The sequence below is a fragment of the Haplochromis burtoni genome, unplaced genomic scaffold (assembly GCF_018398535.1).
Source record: "Haplochromis burtoni strain Fernald_Lab_line unplaced genomic scaffold, NCSU_Asbu1 Contig_11, whole genome shotgun sequence".
NCBI lineage: Eukaryota > Metazoa > Chordata > Actinopteri > Cichliformes > Cichlidae > Haplochromis > Haplochromis burtoni.
The window spans coordinates 3,282,726-3,301,142 of NW_024582372.1; the positions used below are offsets into that span (position 1 = coordinate 3,282,726).

Here is an 18,417-nt window from a genome sequence, read left to right on the forward strand (position 1 = left end):
ATCTAATATGAACCTGCCAAATCCAATTATACAACCAGACTGCTACTTAATCCCAGCTAATGGTCGTAATTGTGCTGTGTTTTTTTGTCTGTGTGTTTATGTTGGCAGGCTTTGACTGGAATTTGGTGTTTAAATGGGACTACATGACTCTGGAGCAGAGACGAGCCAGACAAGGCAACCCGATCGCTCCTATAAAGTAAGACAAACACACTTTCAAAAGTTACAGGTTGTATCACATGCAACTAACAGAGTATTAATCTACTCAATTTTTACCAATGCCTTCTCAATTTTCTTGTTTTTTTTTGTTTTTTTTCTGCCCCTCCAGGACACCAATGATAGCAGGTGGCCTCTTTGTCATGGATAAAGAGTACTTTGAGCAGCTGGGAAAGTATGACATGATGATGGATGTATGGGGAGGGGAAAATCTCGGTGAGTGGTGCAATTTAGAAGCTCACGGTAGACTGAAGAAAGTGTCTAATGGATGTCGCAAGAATAGAAAGTCTTGATTAGTGAAAGAATCAAAAATTGCATAAATCACAGGTATTAAAAGTGGAAAGTCAAGTGAAGTCGCAGGCATGTCCTGGGTTTCCCGTTTTGTCTCCAGGCTTTTAAGGTTTTAATGAGTGTTTTGGAAAATACACTCATTCACTTTCTTTGAGCAGGTTTAATAGCACAGTCCTATATGTCCATTGAGTATAATGATGTTATATCATTATGAAATGATAAATGTATAAAATGTTATAAACTTTTAATACAGAGACTAGAGCAGTCTGTTTGCATTCAAGGGCATGTGCTGCATTGGTTTGAATCATATCAAACCAAATTTGTGCATTTAAATGTTTTTGTCTTCTTTACACATTAAAGTTAGCCACGGTGTTCCACAGGGTTCCGTGTTGGGGCCGATCCTTTTTACCGTATACATGCTTCCCTTAGGTAATATTATTAGAACTGCCCTCCATACACTTTCATTTCTATGCAGATGACACCCAGCTATATTTCTCAATGAAACTCAGTGATGACAAATAAATTGAAGTCCCTTTTTTTTCTTTTCTTTTAAAGCTCAAGCCAAGCATTTTGCTGCTGTCATCTGATCATTCAGTAGCGAATAATGAAATAACCTTGCACTAAAACATTGCCTGATTTATTTACTTTTTGTTTTTGTAATTTTATGTTTAAAAAGACTTGAAATTAGTAATTGAAGCCATAAACACATCAAGAACCGGTTTACTGAGTCTGCTGATTCTATGCATCCAACAGGCAGTCAATTTTTTTGCTGTTTTGTTGACGTTATGTTTGCACATCCTTATATGCTGGACAGTGATTTGGCTAAACAAACAATGGAGGATTTTGTGAGCTTTGGATAGAGCTGGGTTTGCTGTTTCCTGTTGCTTGTACTCTCAATGATAAGCTACGTGATTACTGGCTGCATCGTTATACTTGACATGTAACTGTGATAATTGTATCAAACCTCTGATCTCATTCTCTGCAGAAAACCTAATACATGTCTCTCCAAAATGTTGAACTATATCTTTAAGACTTAAATGAGCTTGCAACTGTAATCTCTTTCCCTCATAAATGCTGCACTTTTGGCTCAGAAAACCACAAATTCCTGCCCAGTTATAAAATCTCCACTCCCCTGTGAGATCTGGTGCTAAAGCAGCAACGTGGATTTGCCTCACACTGTGATCAACTCATGAGATCATCTGGGTGCCCATGCCAACAACGAGATAATAGAAAATCCTTCAGTAATTTGGTTGTCATATCTAGGTAAAAGATGTCTTCCTTAGTACAGTTGATCTTAGGAAATTACAGTGGCAGTGTAATAATGTTTAGAGTCAGTGCAGAGTGTGCACAATAGAGCTCATTTGCAAACAGTACAATGATATAATAGCAGCTGTGTCTCCCTTTTGCTTTTGTCTGAATGCACTTGGGAAATCGGTAAGAATAAACAGCTGACGGAGTGATTCAGGCTCCTCTCGAGGCGGTCCAATGAATCAGAACTGGATTGACAGTTCAGACATTGCTGTGCTCATTTAAAGAACGCTCATTCAAATGCTGACAATGCTGGAGAGCAAATCTAACAATGTCAACACACTCCAAACATTCATGATATGCAGATGTGGATTAACTTAACTACTTTTTCTTGGCTTGTAGTAATTAACTTACCTGTTTTTATTCATTTTTTCCGCCTGCGTGTATGTCTGTGTGTGTTTTTAGAGATCTCATTTCGTGTGTGGCAATGTGGCGGCAGTCTGGAGATCATCCCCTGCAGCAGAGTTGGCCACGTCTTCAGAAAGCAGCATCCTTATACCTTCCCGGGTGGCAGTGGCACTGTGTTCGCAAGGTGACACACATGCAGACACACACATACAAGAGGGCTGAACACTCATTTAACCAGTCAGGTTACACGCATCACATAGTTCATCAAAATTCCCCATGTTGCAGCCTGTGCATCTCCATAATGACACTACAGTTAATGCATTTGGGTTTATTTGGTGACTTTAGCTCAGAAGGTGAAGCCACACAGTTCTCTATTTGTCATATCCAAAAACACACCAAAGCCCAAATGCATTCTGAGGTTAGGCCCAGCCTTCCATATCATCAGTATGTGAATGGGTAATCAAATGCAAAGAGCTTTGGATAATAGCAGTACTTGAATTCATTCAATTTATTTATTATTATTGCTGCTGAGCATATATAAAAAACTTGTTTTCTCCTTACATAAAATATGGGAGGGGAAATCTCTATTTAAGTAGTTTCACTGTAAATCACAAGAAATGTGGAGGCTAAATGGACTGTCCTTTATATATAATGCTTTTCTAGTCTTAATGACCACTCAAAGCACTTTTACAGTACAAGCCACATTGCTTTTATCGATCACGCACATGCATAGGGAGCAATTATGTTTACAGAATCTTGCCCAAGGGCACTTAAAACATGCAGACCGGAGAAGACGATGATTGAACCCCTGACCTTTCTGTCAAATGGTGACCTGCTCTAACACAACCCACTCTTCATTTCTAAGAGTCAGTTAAAGTTAGGAGACAGTTTGACTCAACTGTAGTGACATTTCAAGACCAAATACTGAGGATGTTTATCCTGAGGTTCAAATTTCACTCACTAAATTTAATGTGGAAACAGCCTTTGAGAAAACATTCCCACCACAAGGTTCGTTTACTGGATCCTCCGGGGCCTTTTTGTCTTGTCACGTGATTTTCATCAGCAGATGAGTTTGCTGTTCAGCTTGAAACTGAAGATTTTTGATTTACACTTTTCTGTGCAGCAGAACAACCGCACAGAAAAGGACTAGCTGAGCGTGTTCCAACTTTAACAGGGTTAAGAAGACTTTTTTGTTTGTTTGTTTGTTTGTTTTAAATCTGCAGTTCACTGACAGCTAATACAGTCAATCAGCTGATGTTTAAGTGACCTAGCAGTCTCAGAAAAACCTTGACATTTTATGATACTTTTTACCATAGAAGCAGTTTAAGCTCTTCCTTTCCATTTTGATGATGGTTTTTCAATATTTATACTGGCTTTTCTTTTTAAAGCACTTTGAATTTCCGTAATGTACTTATTTGCTTAAAAGCAATATACTAATATATATTATAGCCTAATATACAGTTATAATGTTAGCTCCTCATATTTATAAGGTCAGGGTACCGTCAAATAGTCTCTGCAAGCCAAAGCTCAGATGTCCGTTTGCTCTCATCTCTGCCTTTTCAGACAGTTTTTTCTAATCTTGGCTCTCTGTGATAACAAAGAGAGGGCATATCGGTGCTATGCTCATCTCTGCCTTTGAGCACAACAGCTCCACCCGCCTGCAGCTTAGACCCTTAAACAAGGAGGAATAGAGGTAAAAAGGCTTAATTCAGACAGCAGGTGACCTGAGGGGCTGCACCAAGACCGAGTGTGTAGGATAAAAGAGACTTCTCTTTGTGAGTTGTGTGAATTGCTCCTTTGAGTCCTGGAGTAAAACTATGGACCTGGAAATGAGCACAGATCATGTGTATAGGTCTCTTTTGGTTCATTATTTTCTGTGGCTGCAGTTTGTAAATTACCAAACAAGTTATTGAGTTTTACTAATGCTCTGAGAATTAAATCAGCGTGGAGTAATTAAAACAAAGTACCATCAATTAAACAAGTTCATGAATATTTCCTTCAAAAATAAAAAAAAATAAAAACTGTGAATAAAAGTGAAGAAAATCTGTTTTTTCCATGTGCTGCCCTTTAGGGCTGCGATATGTGCGGCACCATAAACATTGAACACGAGTAGTGGAGAATGTGATACATGGGCAGATATGGATCTGTCTCTTGAAACCATGAGTAACCACCCTTGGTAATGAGCCCAACAAGCCTTCAGTCTCCCGATTGGTAAACATGTGGGAGGATAAACAAACAGATAACAAGGAGCTTGAAATGACTGTGGTTACTCTGGTACTGGCTGTGATTAATATTTTTAAAGGGGAGCAAGAAATAAAGAGCATGTCAGGGTGACATGTGGTGCCTATTCTGCAGTAGCTCCTATTTTTGAGTTGGGGCTATTAGTTGACTTCAGCCCCTCATTTCTTATCAGTTAGTTACATACAAATACCTGAAGAGATTTAATTCATAGCTCGGTAGAACCTTAGAGGGGAAAAAACTGTGGATGAAATTCAACATTAAACCAACATTTATTCAAACAGTGTCAAAGATTAGACACCACCGGTGGACTGCTAATGTTTTCATCAGTTTCATAACACTGAACACAGTCTCATATTAGTTGCACAACCATTCCTAACAATCGAAGACATCACTTATTAATCAGTGGGTGCAGTGGAGTTCTCCATTACAGAGCAGAGCAGCTTCATCTGTGCTCTGAGGCAGCGCCTTGCCCTTCAGCCTGAATCAAGTCCCAGACAGCATCCCTGTGGCTGCTGCAGTGACTCTGGGGACCTCGGAGACGGCACCTGTTTTGTCTGCCTGGATGACATTGTAATTGTTCTTCAGGGAGCAGCATTTCACAGCAGAGTTATAATAGGCGTGTTGTGGCAGCAGCAGCTTGCTATGTGACAAAAAGCCCCTGTGGACCTAAATAAAGTTTGCAGTGTGTGGCGTCGGTATTTTTGGGATGCAGGTGCATGAGAGTAAAAAAATCCTGCAAGACAAAGAGACTGCACATCAAAATAAACCCTTAAAATACCGTAATAATGATAGGGCATCTAGTGTCACCACGGTCGCTGGTAACCTTCAGATGTTAGAAGAGTTGTTTTCTTGAAGCTTCTCTTCCAGTAAGTGGAAGCCGAGTTTGGAAATGTCTAGAAATATGTGAGCCTCACTAAGACAAAACCACTGCTCGCTATTTAAAACTGTGCAACTCGTGGGTTTTAGAGAATTTCTGCAGAATATGAAAGGCTTCCGGCAAGCGCGTCATAACTTTTGCTTTTGACATCATATAAAGAGGCACTTAGTTTCCCTATAATTTGGTCAAAGCATTTACACTTTAGGGATTCACAGGTAAACATAATGAAGCTGATTGTATTGCAGTTATGGCTATAATTAACCCTGCTAGCAGTTTTAACCCTATTTTTAAGTCTGAACTGTGAAATAATTGCCTGAAAATTCACAAAAATAGTAATTGGAGTGCTTGTTTAACTTTCTCACTATGTTATCCTACTTTATGAGACACTGGATGAACCAGAGGAGCATATCTGTTCCTAAGAAACTGTATTGCAAAAATAGTGTTTGTGCAATCCATAAACAGTGAGGCCGATATAAACTGGTTCCAGTACTGAGGTTTGCAAACTGGGAGAGCAACAGAAGCTACTAAGGTCTCACTGTTACCCCCCGTTGCTATAATCATCGTTGCACTCTTTCTCTTGTCTTGATTCGGTCTAAGGAAGGACTGTTAGTGTCATACTTTGAGCTGCTCTGGACTGCAAAGATTGAGTTGTATTTTATTGACTCCAGCCGACACGTAGTCTGTCAGAAGTCCGTTACATCACTCGAAAAATAAAAATCTGACAAATTGTCAAATGTCACACGTCAACACTTTGTTTGGCAGCATGCACACGCTGTTGACCAACGGCTGCAATAACAGGGAAAATAAACACACATTCACATTTGTACAGCCAGGATAACTGTGCCCTCTGATGGCTGTCGGGGGGTGTATGAGCAGGCAGTGAGTGTGTCACAACCACCAAACAGACACGTCCATTCAGGAGTCGTGCAGTGTGCCACATACCTTTCTGTCTTTTTTTTTTTTTTTTTTAATCCTCACCGACTCTCGGTCTTATCCTCACCCATTGTCTCCCTCGCCTTTGTGCATTTTCTTCTTCTCACCCATCCATCAGGAACACAAGGAGAGCAGCAGAGGTGTGGATGGACGAGTATAAAAACTTCTACTATGCCGCTGTCCCCTCAGCAAGAAATGTCCCCTATGGGAAGTAAGTACTATGAAGTATTAGCCCTGTGGGAGTTGAACATAATAATGGAGCTGGATCATAAAATTACAAAGGCAGCCACTTGAATGGACATAATAATTATAATTGTACTGCCAATTAGCAGAATGTAAGCCATAAAAGGTGTAATTTTTCCCTTTTATACTTAAGTGAGGATGTTAATGTAGCTCAGAAGAGGACAAAAAGTCAGTGGCTGATTTACAATACTGGAAACGCTGCTGTTATTTATGCCCTAAAGGGATGACAACGCTCCTTAAAAAGGTTGGCGCAGGATTGTTTCAAGCGTAGTGACAGCGTCAGTCATCCGCCATTAAAAAAAATACCTACAGCTGCTGAATGGATTGACATTCATGTTCTTTAGGGGGTGACACCTGCTGACTTTGTGATCCTCTTAGTTTTATGCCACCAGCAGGACAAAGTAAGTACTGTAAGTGTGTTAAGGAATGCTTTTCACCCTTATACTAGTTTCCTTCTGCTTTATGCCACACATCCAGAAGTCTACACAGCAATAAGCACTTTCACATTCAACCAGAGTAGCTAGACAGCACTATATATGCTTATTATGTGACCTTGTGGGAACAGACTTGGCATCTCCCCTCTAGTGTCAGTCCAAACAGTTATATTTTCCCCAAAGGATCTAGACTCAGACATGCCCCGAGCCTCCACTCTCTCCCCTTACAAAGCGACTGACGAGGCGTATAATTTAAACATGAAACCACAGCTGATTCAACCCTTTAATTCTCTTCCTCCATCTCCTTCCTCTCCCTCAGTATCCAGAGTCGTTTGGAGATGAAGAAGAGATTAAACTGTAAGCCATTCAAATGGTACCTGGAGAATGTCTACCCTGAGCTGAGGTAAGAAAATGAGGGCAGTCTGTGCAATATGATGGAGCCAGTGTTACACTGCATGACATGTAATGTTGTATAATCAAAACTAAATTGCATTTACCAAATTGTTAGGAGACCACTCCTCAGCCAGAAGTTTGAAATATGACTTTGTGCTAATGTGTGGCGGGATGTTTTATACACAAATGAGACTGCAGTGACGCTAATGCCCAACCAGGAGTTATGATTCAAGGTCATTATTACATTTTCACAAGGTTCTCAGGTTCGCAATTAGTGGCTGATGTGAATGAGTCCACAAGTTCAGCAGAGAGCACCTCTGATGTAAATCTGACTGCTAGATTGCACCACTCCCAGCGTTTTTGCTACATTTTGCCTGAAGGTCAAGTTATGACCGCTGTCACAGACTCTGGTACTCCTCCAGGTTGTCAGATAGGCAAACCTTGAGCTTGAATGTACTTTTAAGTAAGTACAAAGTTGCTTACATCTAAATCTGTTGAGCAGCGTTGGTGAGAAACAAAGATTTTTTTGAGGATTGCCAAAAAACCCTTATTTTTGACACACCAGAATCACCATCGCACACTGGAACAGTTCAGGTTGTTTGGACCAAATCTTCTCCATCACATGTCTCAGGATAATAAAGTAGAACTACTGCTGATAGGTTCATGGGCTTTCTGCATATCTGTGAAATGCACATGTGCAACTGGTCAGAGTGGGACTTTCAGAGAGCGTATTCAAATTTAGCATGAGCCTGGGGCATGGTGTATCACTGCACAGTGAAACAATCTTTAAAAGCATAAAAACCACATTAAATCTCAGGCATACTTCTTGCTTTTATGTTTTCACAGGGGGAGGAACATTAAAATTGCACCTTTTTAATGCTTCTAATTTGAATAATTTAACTTTTACAGAAACATTAAAGCCCCATTGTTCTGTTTTGTCAGAAGAAAATTGACTATTTTCCTCTCTTGCTGTATCTCGGCCTGTACGCTTTCTTTGTTTGGCTTTTTAACAGCTTGAAAAACTGAATACACGCTTCACTAACACTTTTTCGTGTGTGTGTTCAGGGTCCCAGATCACCAGGACATTGCTTTCGGAGCCCTGCAGCAGGGAGGAAACTGTCTGGACACCTTGGGTCACTTTGCTGATGGTGTGGTCGGCGTCTATGAATGTCACAATGCAGGGGGAAACCAGGTAGCGTTACGGCGAGGGGACACCCAGGTCAGCTTGTAAAAGCCTAACCTTAGCGACTCGTGAGTGGCAAGTGGTGTACATATGGTGAAAGCACAGGGGGTATGATAAAGGATTTACGTATTTAAGGTCACAGTGCCATACTTAAAGTAAATGTATTGTAATCAAAAGGACAAAGATGTTTAAACACGAGGTTGTTAAGACTAGAGTAGAGCAGATCTATTGAAACTTTAACTTAAATATAGAGTAGTGCATAACAGCATTTTAACGTTGTTCTTAGAGGAAATGTACAGCTCTTGGAGTACCTTGAGGAGGATACACACTATGTCTGTGTGTGTAAGTTTGTGGGGAGTGTTTCTGTCAGCAGTTTCTCAAATAGTTGAAATCCTGAAATAGAATGACAGGTGTAGAGAAGAAAACTGCTGTCGCGTCGAGTCAGCGATCGCTGGCTTTTTTTGTTTTACCCTCGTGGATTTGCAGGTCTTTACTGTTTCCAGTGTTGCTTCATAAATACAGCAAATACAGCTAAGAAACATATCTGCTCACAAGTGGGAAATGTTCAGGACATGTACCAGTATTCCCAAGGTCAAACCGTGAAATATTAATGGTTGTGCAACATCCTTTAGAAGACGAGACAGAAGAGGAGACGCTTTGCTGTAATTCACAGGGCCACATTTGGCAAAAAGCAAACATGGTGCTTTATTATCCTCTTATATGAAAAACGTTAGAATTGGAAGAGGGTGTACTTTGTTTTTACTATTCATTTTTTAAAATGAATAGCCATTCTCAAAGAGACACAACAGAAGTGAAGTACCACAAATAATGTCTCCATTTTATTCACACTCATACCAGGCAGTCTCTTTACTAAACTAACGGCCAATTATTATTGTTGTTATTATTATGGGTTTGTATACTTTCTAAAATTTATTTAAAATATACAGAGATTTTCTCAGCCACCAAGCTTTACCTGCTGGGTTTATTTAATGGCCTTAATGTGGCTTTAACATGGGCACTGTGTTCTCAGAGCAATCAGAGTCCTGCTTGTGAGATTTCCACAGGGAGCTCCAGATTCTCTCTATCACGATGCTGCCCATGGTGCCCATTTTGCAAAATACATTTTTGTTATTTTTCCTGTGTAAATAAGAGGAAAACATGATCATTACTTGATATAAAAGACGTGTTATTAGATAAAGCCTTGCTGAGAACATCCCAGCATGCTTTACGTGTGCTAATATTTTACGTGTATCCATTTTTATAAAGGAATGGGCTCTAACCAAGGATAAATCGGTAAAACATATGGACCTGTGTCTGACTGTGGTGGACAGAACAGCTGGTTCCCTCATCAAACTACAAGGCTGTAGAGAGAATGACAGCAGACAGGTAAACACACACTGAAATCGCCTTTATTGTTGTTTATACCCCAAAAAAGGTACAGCGTTCAATATTTGTGACATCGTGTTGTTTGTCGTCCAGAAATGGGAGCAGATCGAGTCCAACTCGAAGCTTCGTCACGTGGGCAGTAACCTCTGCCTGGACAGCCGCAGCGCCAGGATGGGCGGACTCACTGTGGAGGTCTGCAGCCCGAGCCTCACCCAGCAGTGGAAGTTCACTCTCAATTTACAATCGTAGGGGGCGCTCCAGATCCCCGGAAGACTCGGTATAGCGAAGAGAAACACCTACAGACTCCTGAGATGCGGCTAAAAAGATGAATAGACTCAAGAAGAAAGACAAACTCTTCCTCCTTCTCCTCCTTCCTCCTCCACAGAGGTACAGCCAGTCACGTGCGCACCCTTCTCTCACCCATCTCCCTAAACGATGAGCCACGCGTAATGAAGGGAGGGGCCGGGAGACCCAAATGGAGTTAACAGGAACCTGACTGCATGTGGTGGATGGATGGTGGCGATCACGAGGATAAAGGAGACGAAGAGGCTTTTGTTTCAAAAATACATACCTCAGTGTTTTCTCATTGATGGTTCCAGCTGCAAACGGCGAAATCGTTCTTCTCCTTTCTTTAATGCTGGTGGAAAGAGAATTTTTTTGGTGTACTTGTTTTATTTTCTTATTCATATTTTTTATTTCTTGCTGTTAACTGTCCACAGAGACTTGCTTTTTTTCCTTCTTCTTCTTCTTGGAAGCATCCTGTAATGGCAGATGGAGCCTTCAGGTTGTGGTTTCGGGGAGGTGTGGGTTGTTGAGTGATGTGAAGGGAGGAAATGGACTCGAGGCCTTGAGCTTTTCCTCTCGTTTATTCTCACTGGTTTACAGAGTCAACCGAGAGAAAAGAGGCAAAGAATGCAGTTTTTCTACAGACTCTTTCTTGGTGGAGGTGAAGACAATCTGGGAGGGTTTTCGCTGCTTTGCATGGGGTTTTTTTTCCCCCCCTCAGAAGTGTTGTGAATGCCTCCCTGAAGATTTTCCTGTCTTTGGGCTGTAGTACTGGCTGCTGCAGCCTCCAATACTTCCACAGAGAAAATACCCAGAGAATAAGTCACCAGTCTCTCTTTTTTTTTCCTTTTTCTTTTATTTTGGTTTACTTTCTAATCAAAAAATGGAACCAACTTTTAAAAGGATGTTTTGAGTTTCAGAAAGACCAGTGATTAAAATGGTTTTCTTTACATACTCTCGCTGCTCTGTGCCTGCTCCCCGTGGAGAGGCTCAGTTTTAATCTTTTTTTTTTCTTTGTTTTTCCTGCACAGCTGCTTTCCTTTGCCTGTGTCTATATGTTGCCATTGTGGAACGTTTACTGTCTAACAATCACATCTAAACTGGATTCATGTTGCAGCTTGTTCTCCAGAGCCAACAGGTGTTGCCTGCTAATGTGGCATTTCTAATAACACAGTAATGAGATTACCAGTAATGTAGAGTTTGCATAGACGTGACTGAGATGATTGCTTCTCCTCTTCCAGCACTTTTACAAAGTTAAAGAAGAAAACTACACTTAGACCTTGCAGGAGGAACAATGCAACCCTGCAGCAAAGTAAAGTGGGGTTTGTTTGGGGTTTTTTTAATTCATCGAGGTGTCAGACGTCCGTCTCTCTATTGACAACGGCAAACTGTGCTTATTCCAGCCTGAGAGCAGATTTCATGCAAAAAGAAAAGTCTCGACAAGTAGCAAAGCAACTTCTGACTGCATGTATCGCCGACATGTTTCCAGCGTTGCACTGAGTCACAGTGATTTACATCAACATATTTTTTTTCCTCTAACTTTCCTGTTAGATGAGCCATCTGTTCTGAAGTTTGGAACTGCAGTAAACAAGGTTTTACTGTTTGTCCTCACTCTGTTTCTGCAAGAGGAGAGCAGATTTTTCTGATTGCACAAGCAGGACTGCGCAGCTTTTGCTGATGCAAAGTAGAAATAAGAATACTCTTTCTTTTTTTTTCTTTTTTTTCCTGCCACACTACTATGCAGATCAACAATATCTTGGTGTCATGAAACGGTGCAGTTTTTGTTACCAGGTGGTGTTACTGATACGATTTGCAGTACATTTATCTGTTTCCGAGTCCATTAACTCTTGCCTTTTAAATAGTTTGTTATGTTTTGTTTCTAATCTCCTTTAGGCTTTCACATCACTTCCTCATCTTCACTGCTATGATCTCCTGTGCTGTTAGTCACCGATGAGTAATGACAGTGGAGTTTGGGAAAATTGCGCTTGATTAAATTTAGTGTGACTCATCACTTGGCGACCTCAAGGCAACTACAGGAACACAAAATATTTCTGAACAGATGTACAGTTTGGGTACAGGAAAGCTGAAATCTCAAGTCATCTTTAAAGTCGTGCGCTCTCTGCTTTTCTCAGTCCTTCCCGCTCTCGTGCACACTCGCATCCGAAACTCCTTTGGTTTTATTTTATTGAGCCGCCAACTGACAAAGACAGCTGGCCTCGGTTGCTTTGCTGTCTGATACTTTTTTTTCTGTGTACCTGTTTGCCTTGTCTTATATGTTCATTTATAAGTGGGGTGAGTGGAGCTGAGAAGGTCAGCTGAAGCTGCAGCTGGTTTGAAAAGCCTATCCTGTGACTTGACAGGTTGCTGCATTGTGCTGCAGGGCAGGGGACCCACAACATGGCACGAGGCCAGAGAGAAACTCAGGCAAGGCCCTGCTTAGAAAAATTTGGTGTTGCCTTTGATGCTAAATCCAAAGGCCCAAATCTGATTTCATGATGATGTGTTACTTTAAACATGGAAAAGTCTGGTTTGGTTTGGAAAATGCAAAACAAAATGAAACACTTTCAGTGTCTTAAGTAAGCATGGTTGCGATACAGGAGAAGCATTAAGTGAAATTTAGGTTTGAACATCAGTTTTTCCACAGTTTTCCATTTCAGTGTGTGCTGTGAAATCAGACGCTTCAGTGGAGATTTTAAAGGCAGGTTACAGGAGAAATAATCTTATTAAAAGTAGAAAAATATAAAAATGTTTAATTTAGATGTATTCTTGAAAGGGCACCATTGAAGTTTTTTTTTTGTTTTGTTTTCTTTTCTTTTTAGCTGATTCTCAAAGGGTGTAAATGGGAAGATCTGTCATAGGATACATGCAAAATCTGTCTCGGTTTAGATGTGTGCAAGTACACATTTTAGTAGTTAGTTCATTTACTTTTTCATTGCCTTATCGTCTAGATTATTGCAGAAATTGTGCAGCCTCTTGAGTAGTGGTGATATCTCAGTCAGCATAAAATAAGTGAAGGTTTCCAACATGCTGAGGTTTTATTTAGTAGTTTTTAGCGCCCTCTATTGCCACACATGATCAGCTGCGAAACAAAAAAAGGAAGAAGGACTTGAGGTAGTTTCTGTCTTTGCTTTATAAGATCTCCATGTGAGTTTGCTACTCCGCAGAAGCAGACTGTGCTCACCTGAGTGACCATGTCAGTCCTGTCTGCAACAGTTCCCGTGTTGTCTGAAGCCTTTTCTTTTTAAAGCTAGTCTTATACTTGTCATAAGGTTTGCTATTTTATTTCTTAATCTTTTTTATGTTACACACAGAAGAAATGACTGTAACACTTAAGTGCAGCGCCTCATTTCAAAAGGATGGTTAAATGTTTACATCTTTTGCACAACGTGCCAAATTTCCTTTTCCGAATTTGCTGTATGATGAAGAATAAGAAGGGGTGAAAGTCTTTGGAAAACAGTCTCGGAGGACTTGTTCCGTGACAGGTTGCTTGCAGTGTAATGAGTATCTTCCCTCCAGTCTCAACTTGTAGAAGCCACTGTGGCCAGGACTGCTGTTATCTGCTGGTCTTGTGTCAGTTTTATGATAGAGAGGGGATTAAAAATGGTCGTTTGCGTGTTTCCATGTCTTAAAAACTTTAAAATATTCTTTAAAATATCCATTAGAGGAGTAACAACTCTGAAACATAGCTCAACAAAAGTCATCCCCAGTATCATATCATGGTTCCATCTTTTCGTAGTGCGTTTACCTGTTTGGAGCCATTTAATCAAAAGTTAAAGCGTGCTAGGCTGCATCACAATAATGCAGAACATTTTGTTTTGGTTGTGATCCAATTATGACCAAGTGATCTTGTGCATATAAAAAATAATTTTAGGTATGAGCCAAAATGATGACGCACAAACCAAAAAAATGCCTATTGAAATAAATTTACAAAGGAAAACATCGAGTAAGAAGAATATTACTGACAATCCTGCAGATGGTCGTCTTCTTTAATAACATAAAACGTGAGCATGAGTCAGTAAATAAGAGCATCCTACCCACTGAGCCACTAGACATTATTTATTTCGCTGTGGAGGGAAACAAGGGGTTATTTGCTAGAGTTAAACAAGAAAAGGAAGCTTGAAGCAAAATCTTTGTGTTCGTTCAGCTTTTCCTTTAAACGGAGAAAAGTTCAGTCACGACTTGTCATAAACCTGGGACGTTTTCCCCCTATCGGCCCACCTCAAATCCCCTCATAGGATTAACAGAAGAAGGGCCCTCTCTCTAATAAGTGAAAAGCCCTGCTGAGACATCCAGCTCAGGACTGCTTAAGCTTCTCCGTCTTCTACGAGCGGCTGTGCCAATGTAAATGAGTCGGGGCACAATAGGGGCAGATCATGCACAGCAGACAATACACTGTAAAAGTCTCATCAACTGGTAATGACAGATAATAACAGTAATCAATATGGGTGGGATATGGGGTGGGGTGTGAGCTGGTGGGTTAATGTGTTTTCTGAGAGGCATGTGGCTCTGAATGGCTGGTATTCACATTACGAGGTGGCTGATGCAACCCGAGGGTTCACACATGTAAAAGTGTATATTTTTGTATATACCTACATCAGTGTGTGTACAGTATGTACATATATACACAGTGTACTCAGCTGCAGTTCCTAGTTTTGTTGTCAGACTGTACAGCGCTTCTAACTGTTCCCTGTTTTATAGATAATGCAGAAATTCAACTTTGAATGAGGAGAAATGATTAACTTAAATAAATACATTTATATATATAAACAAAAGGGTGTGACGTGTTTTGCATTTTCATTTTTGCTGTTCAAGTTTTGACAGTTGACAACCCTAAACATGCACCATATGTACAGGGATAAAAAGGTTAAGTGTTGTTGAATCCATCTGTCAGCTGGAAGTAAATCCAGTTCTCTCAAGTTTTCCTTCATTGGTTGATCTTTTAGCGATTTGCAGTGTGGCAGCTGTGCATGAATTTTACATGTATTCTTAGGCTTTAATATTTAAAGAAGAAAGGTTTTCCATCCGTCAGTCAAGCATTGTAGCGCGCTGGCCGAGTGCATTAGTGTGAGTATTGTGCTACAAGGCAGCATATGAGTGACAAAGCAAAATTAATGCAAGACTTTTAGAAATGAATGATTTGGCAGCACAGTGTGACTCTAATAGATAATGACAGATAATCTACTACCAGTCACTTTATTAGGTACAGCTGTTCAACTGCTAGTTAATGCAAATATCTAATAAGCAAATCACATGACAGCGATTCAATGCATTTAGGGTGTATGGTCAAGATGATGCATCCTGCAACGATACAACTGAGCATCAGAGTGGGAAAGACGCTGAACATCGCATGGTCTGGTCTTATGCAGAAAGGCATTTCTAAATGCACAACACGTTTACGCTTGAAGCAGATGGTCTACAGCAGCAGAAGACCACATCGGGTGCCACTTTTCTTGGTTAAGAACACGAAACTGAGGTCACAATTCACATGAGCTAACCAAAACCGGACAATAGAAAACTGGAAAAACATCGTCTGGTCTGATGTCTCTTGATTTCTACCGTGACACTTTGAGCCCCTTAGTATTAACTTTGACTATTGATTATGGGTCAAAGGATTTATTGACCACAGTTTACCATCTTCTGATGCCTGCTGCCATCAGGATTGAGTGCATCATGATTAGCAGCGTGGCCATGCAGCTGACAAATATAGAAACGGGTTTCTTCAAGATGACAATCCAATACAACTCAATCCAATAGAGCACCTTTCAGATGTGTTGGAATCATGGGTGTGTAGACAACAAATCTGCAGTTACTGCGTGATGCTATTATGTCACTATGGACCAAAATCTCAGAGGAATATTTCCAGCACTTTGCTAAATGCAACCCGATACTAGCAAGACTGACAAAATAAAGTGTCTCGTGAGTGTATATTATGTACATTATAAAGCATCCCTTAAATTTTAACAAAATGAAGACTTATATTTCTTCCATTAGTCTGCCCCAAGTCAGATGTACAGCCTAAAAATATGACTGTATATTACACTACTCAAAAAATTAAGGGAACATTTTGAAAAGACATCAGATCTCAATGGGAAATAAGATGCTGGATACCTATACTGATATGGACTGAGTAATGTGTCAGGAATAAAGGAGTGCCACATTGTTTAATGGGAATTAAAATTATCAACTTACAAAGGACTGAATTCAAAGTCACCCCAAAAATCAAAGTGGAAAAAAATGTTCCAGAAGGTTAATACATTTTATTGCAGCAACTCAAAATAGTTCCCATTTGTTTGTATGGCCCCCATGTGCTTGTATGTATGCATGCTCTTAATGAGACGATCGATTGTCTGAAGGAAGGTCCAAGGAGCTGTTGCCAGGCCTGTCGAGGTCTGTGCGTCGCTCCATGGATGCGTTTCCCCAGACCAACGCTGACCCACCACCACTGATGATTAAAAATATTACAGGCAGCAACATTCCCCACGGCTTTTCCAGGCGCTTTCACGTCTCTCAAATGTGTTCAGAGTGAACCTGCTCTCATCTGTGAAAAGCACAGGGTGCCAGTAGTGGACCTGCCAATTATGGTATTCTATGGTAAATGCCAGTCTGGCTCAATGATGTCAGGCAGGTCCCACTAGAGGATGCTGGGACTTCAGACCACCTTTATGAAGTCTGTTTCTGATTGTTTGGTCAGAGACATTCACACCAGTGGTCTGTTGGAGGTCATTTTGTAGCTCTGACAGTGCTCATCTTTAACTCTAGATACCCATCCTTCTTATGGGTTGAGGACCACCTTCGGCCCTGTCCAGCTCTTCTGGAATCTTCTCCATACAGTGCTGGGAGACACAGCAAACCTTCTGGCCACGGCACGTATTAATGCATCATCTTGGAGGAGTTGGATTATCTTTGCAACCTCTGTAGGGTCCAGGTATCGCCTCATGCTACCAAAAGTGACACTGAACCTAGCTAAATCCAAAACTAGTAGGGAAAAAAAGTCAGAAAACATGAGGATAAAAAAAAAAGTCAGTGATTTTGCCTGTAAAATCAGCATGTTTATTTTTGTCTCATTGTTGCCCCTCAAAGTGCACCTGTTGTTAATTTCATTAACACTAAAGCAGCTGAAACTGATTAACAACCCCCTCTGCTACTTAACTGACCAGATAAATATCCCAGAAGATGTTATACTCTGATTAAAAAGTGTTTCTTTAATTTTTTTCAGAGGTGTATATGGACTTACTGATCTATATAAGATGATGACAAATATCATAAATATATCCAGACTGTGTTCATCCTAGACCTTTGAGATAAATATATTTTAGGCCCTATGTATGTTTAGCACCACAAGAAGTCATTGACTTTGTGGTTTTCTTGGTGCTTCTCTTTTCTTTCTTCTCTTTCTTCTCACCCTCCAACAACTCGATGCAGATGGCTGCCTCTCCCTGAGCCTGGTTCTTCCTGTTAAACAGCAATCCTTCCTCCCAGCTTTTCCCAAGAGGTTCCTTACAGGGGATCATCTGATTGCTCGGTTTTTCTCAGTAATGTGTGTTTTCATTTACATCTCTTGCTTTGTGTCCTTGTCATGTTATACATTATTACGTTATATATTATTTGGATGTGTAACCAGGTCTTCCTGAACCTTTGGAACTCCTGGAGCTGTGCTACATTGGACAGATTAGCAAGCTGTACATACGCACAGCTGACAAAATGCTGTTTTTCTTGAATCAGAGCACCATAAGACCACCAAAGCTTGCATGCTTGCACCTATTTAACCTTCTTAAACTTAATGGACGCTGACACCCCCAACTCTTGGAAAGTCTTCTGGCAGGATTTTGGAGCTGACCTTCCCAGATTTACTCTCATTCAAGCTTATTTAGTCTCTCACTCAACCACTGAGTTCCAGGTGTTGATGGGTTGCAGCCTTGCGTTTGTTTGCAATCAAATTTAGAATATTATTTATTTAAAGACAGTCCTTATTATACCAGTGTGCTGTTACCTTGCTGAAGACTGCTTATCTAGTTGTAACTCACACTATTATAGTAACCTGATGCAGGCCCTCTGCATCTGTTCACATCTATGACTGCTTCCCTCCTGGAAAAAAAAGTTTACAATTTTAGTAGTTATTAAGATGAAACAGGGTAAGAGTGCGCAAAAACTATTAAATAAGACCATAAAACAAACTTTTCCATTTAAAATCCCAGAAAGTTGATCGTGTTCATCTGGATGCAGTCTTTTCAGTGGGAGAAATGTTTCATCAGTAATCCATGTGACTTCTTTAGTCTGGAGAC

At 40.5% G+C, this 18,417-nt stretch overlaps 1 protein-coding gene across 2 annotated transcripts in view; it reads left to right on the forward strand.

The window, feature by feature from the left end:
- The window catches only part of galnt2 (UDP-N-acetyl-alpha-D-galactosamine:polypeptide N-acetylgalactosaminyltransferase 2), a 65,686-nt gene extending 52,464 nt beyond the window's left edge, over positions 1-13,222 (forward strand). Inside the window, exons 9-16 of one of the 2 annotated variants that reach the window (XM_042214084.1) lie at positions 109-196; positions 326-429; positions 2,218-2,344; positions 6,330-6,422; positions 7,208-7,291; positions 8,347-8,500; positions 9,731-9,850; positions 9,944-13,222. In XM_042214084.1, coding sequence (XP_042070018.1) covers positions 109-196; positions 326-429; positions 2,218-2,344; positions 6,330-6,422; positions 7,208-7,291; positions 8,347-8,500; positions 9,731-9,850; positions 9,944-10,099 — 926 coding nt within the window. In that variant the 3' untranslated portion in view covers positions 10,100-13,222. The remainder of the gene's footprint in view (positions 1-108; positions 197-325; positions 430-2,217; positions 2,345-6,329; positions 6,423-7,207; positions 7,292-8,346; positions 8,501-9,730; positions 9,851-9,943) is intronic. The other variant, XM_005915073.3, reaches the window with a different exon arrangement.
- The last annotated feature ends 5,195 nt before the right edge of the window (positions 13,223-18,417 follow it).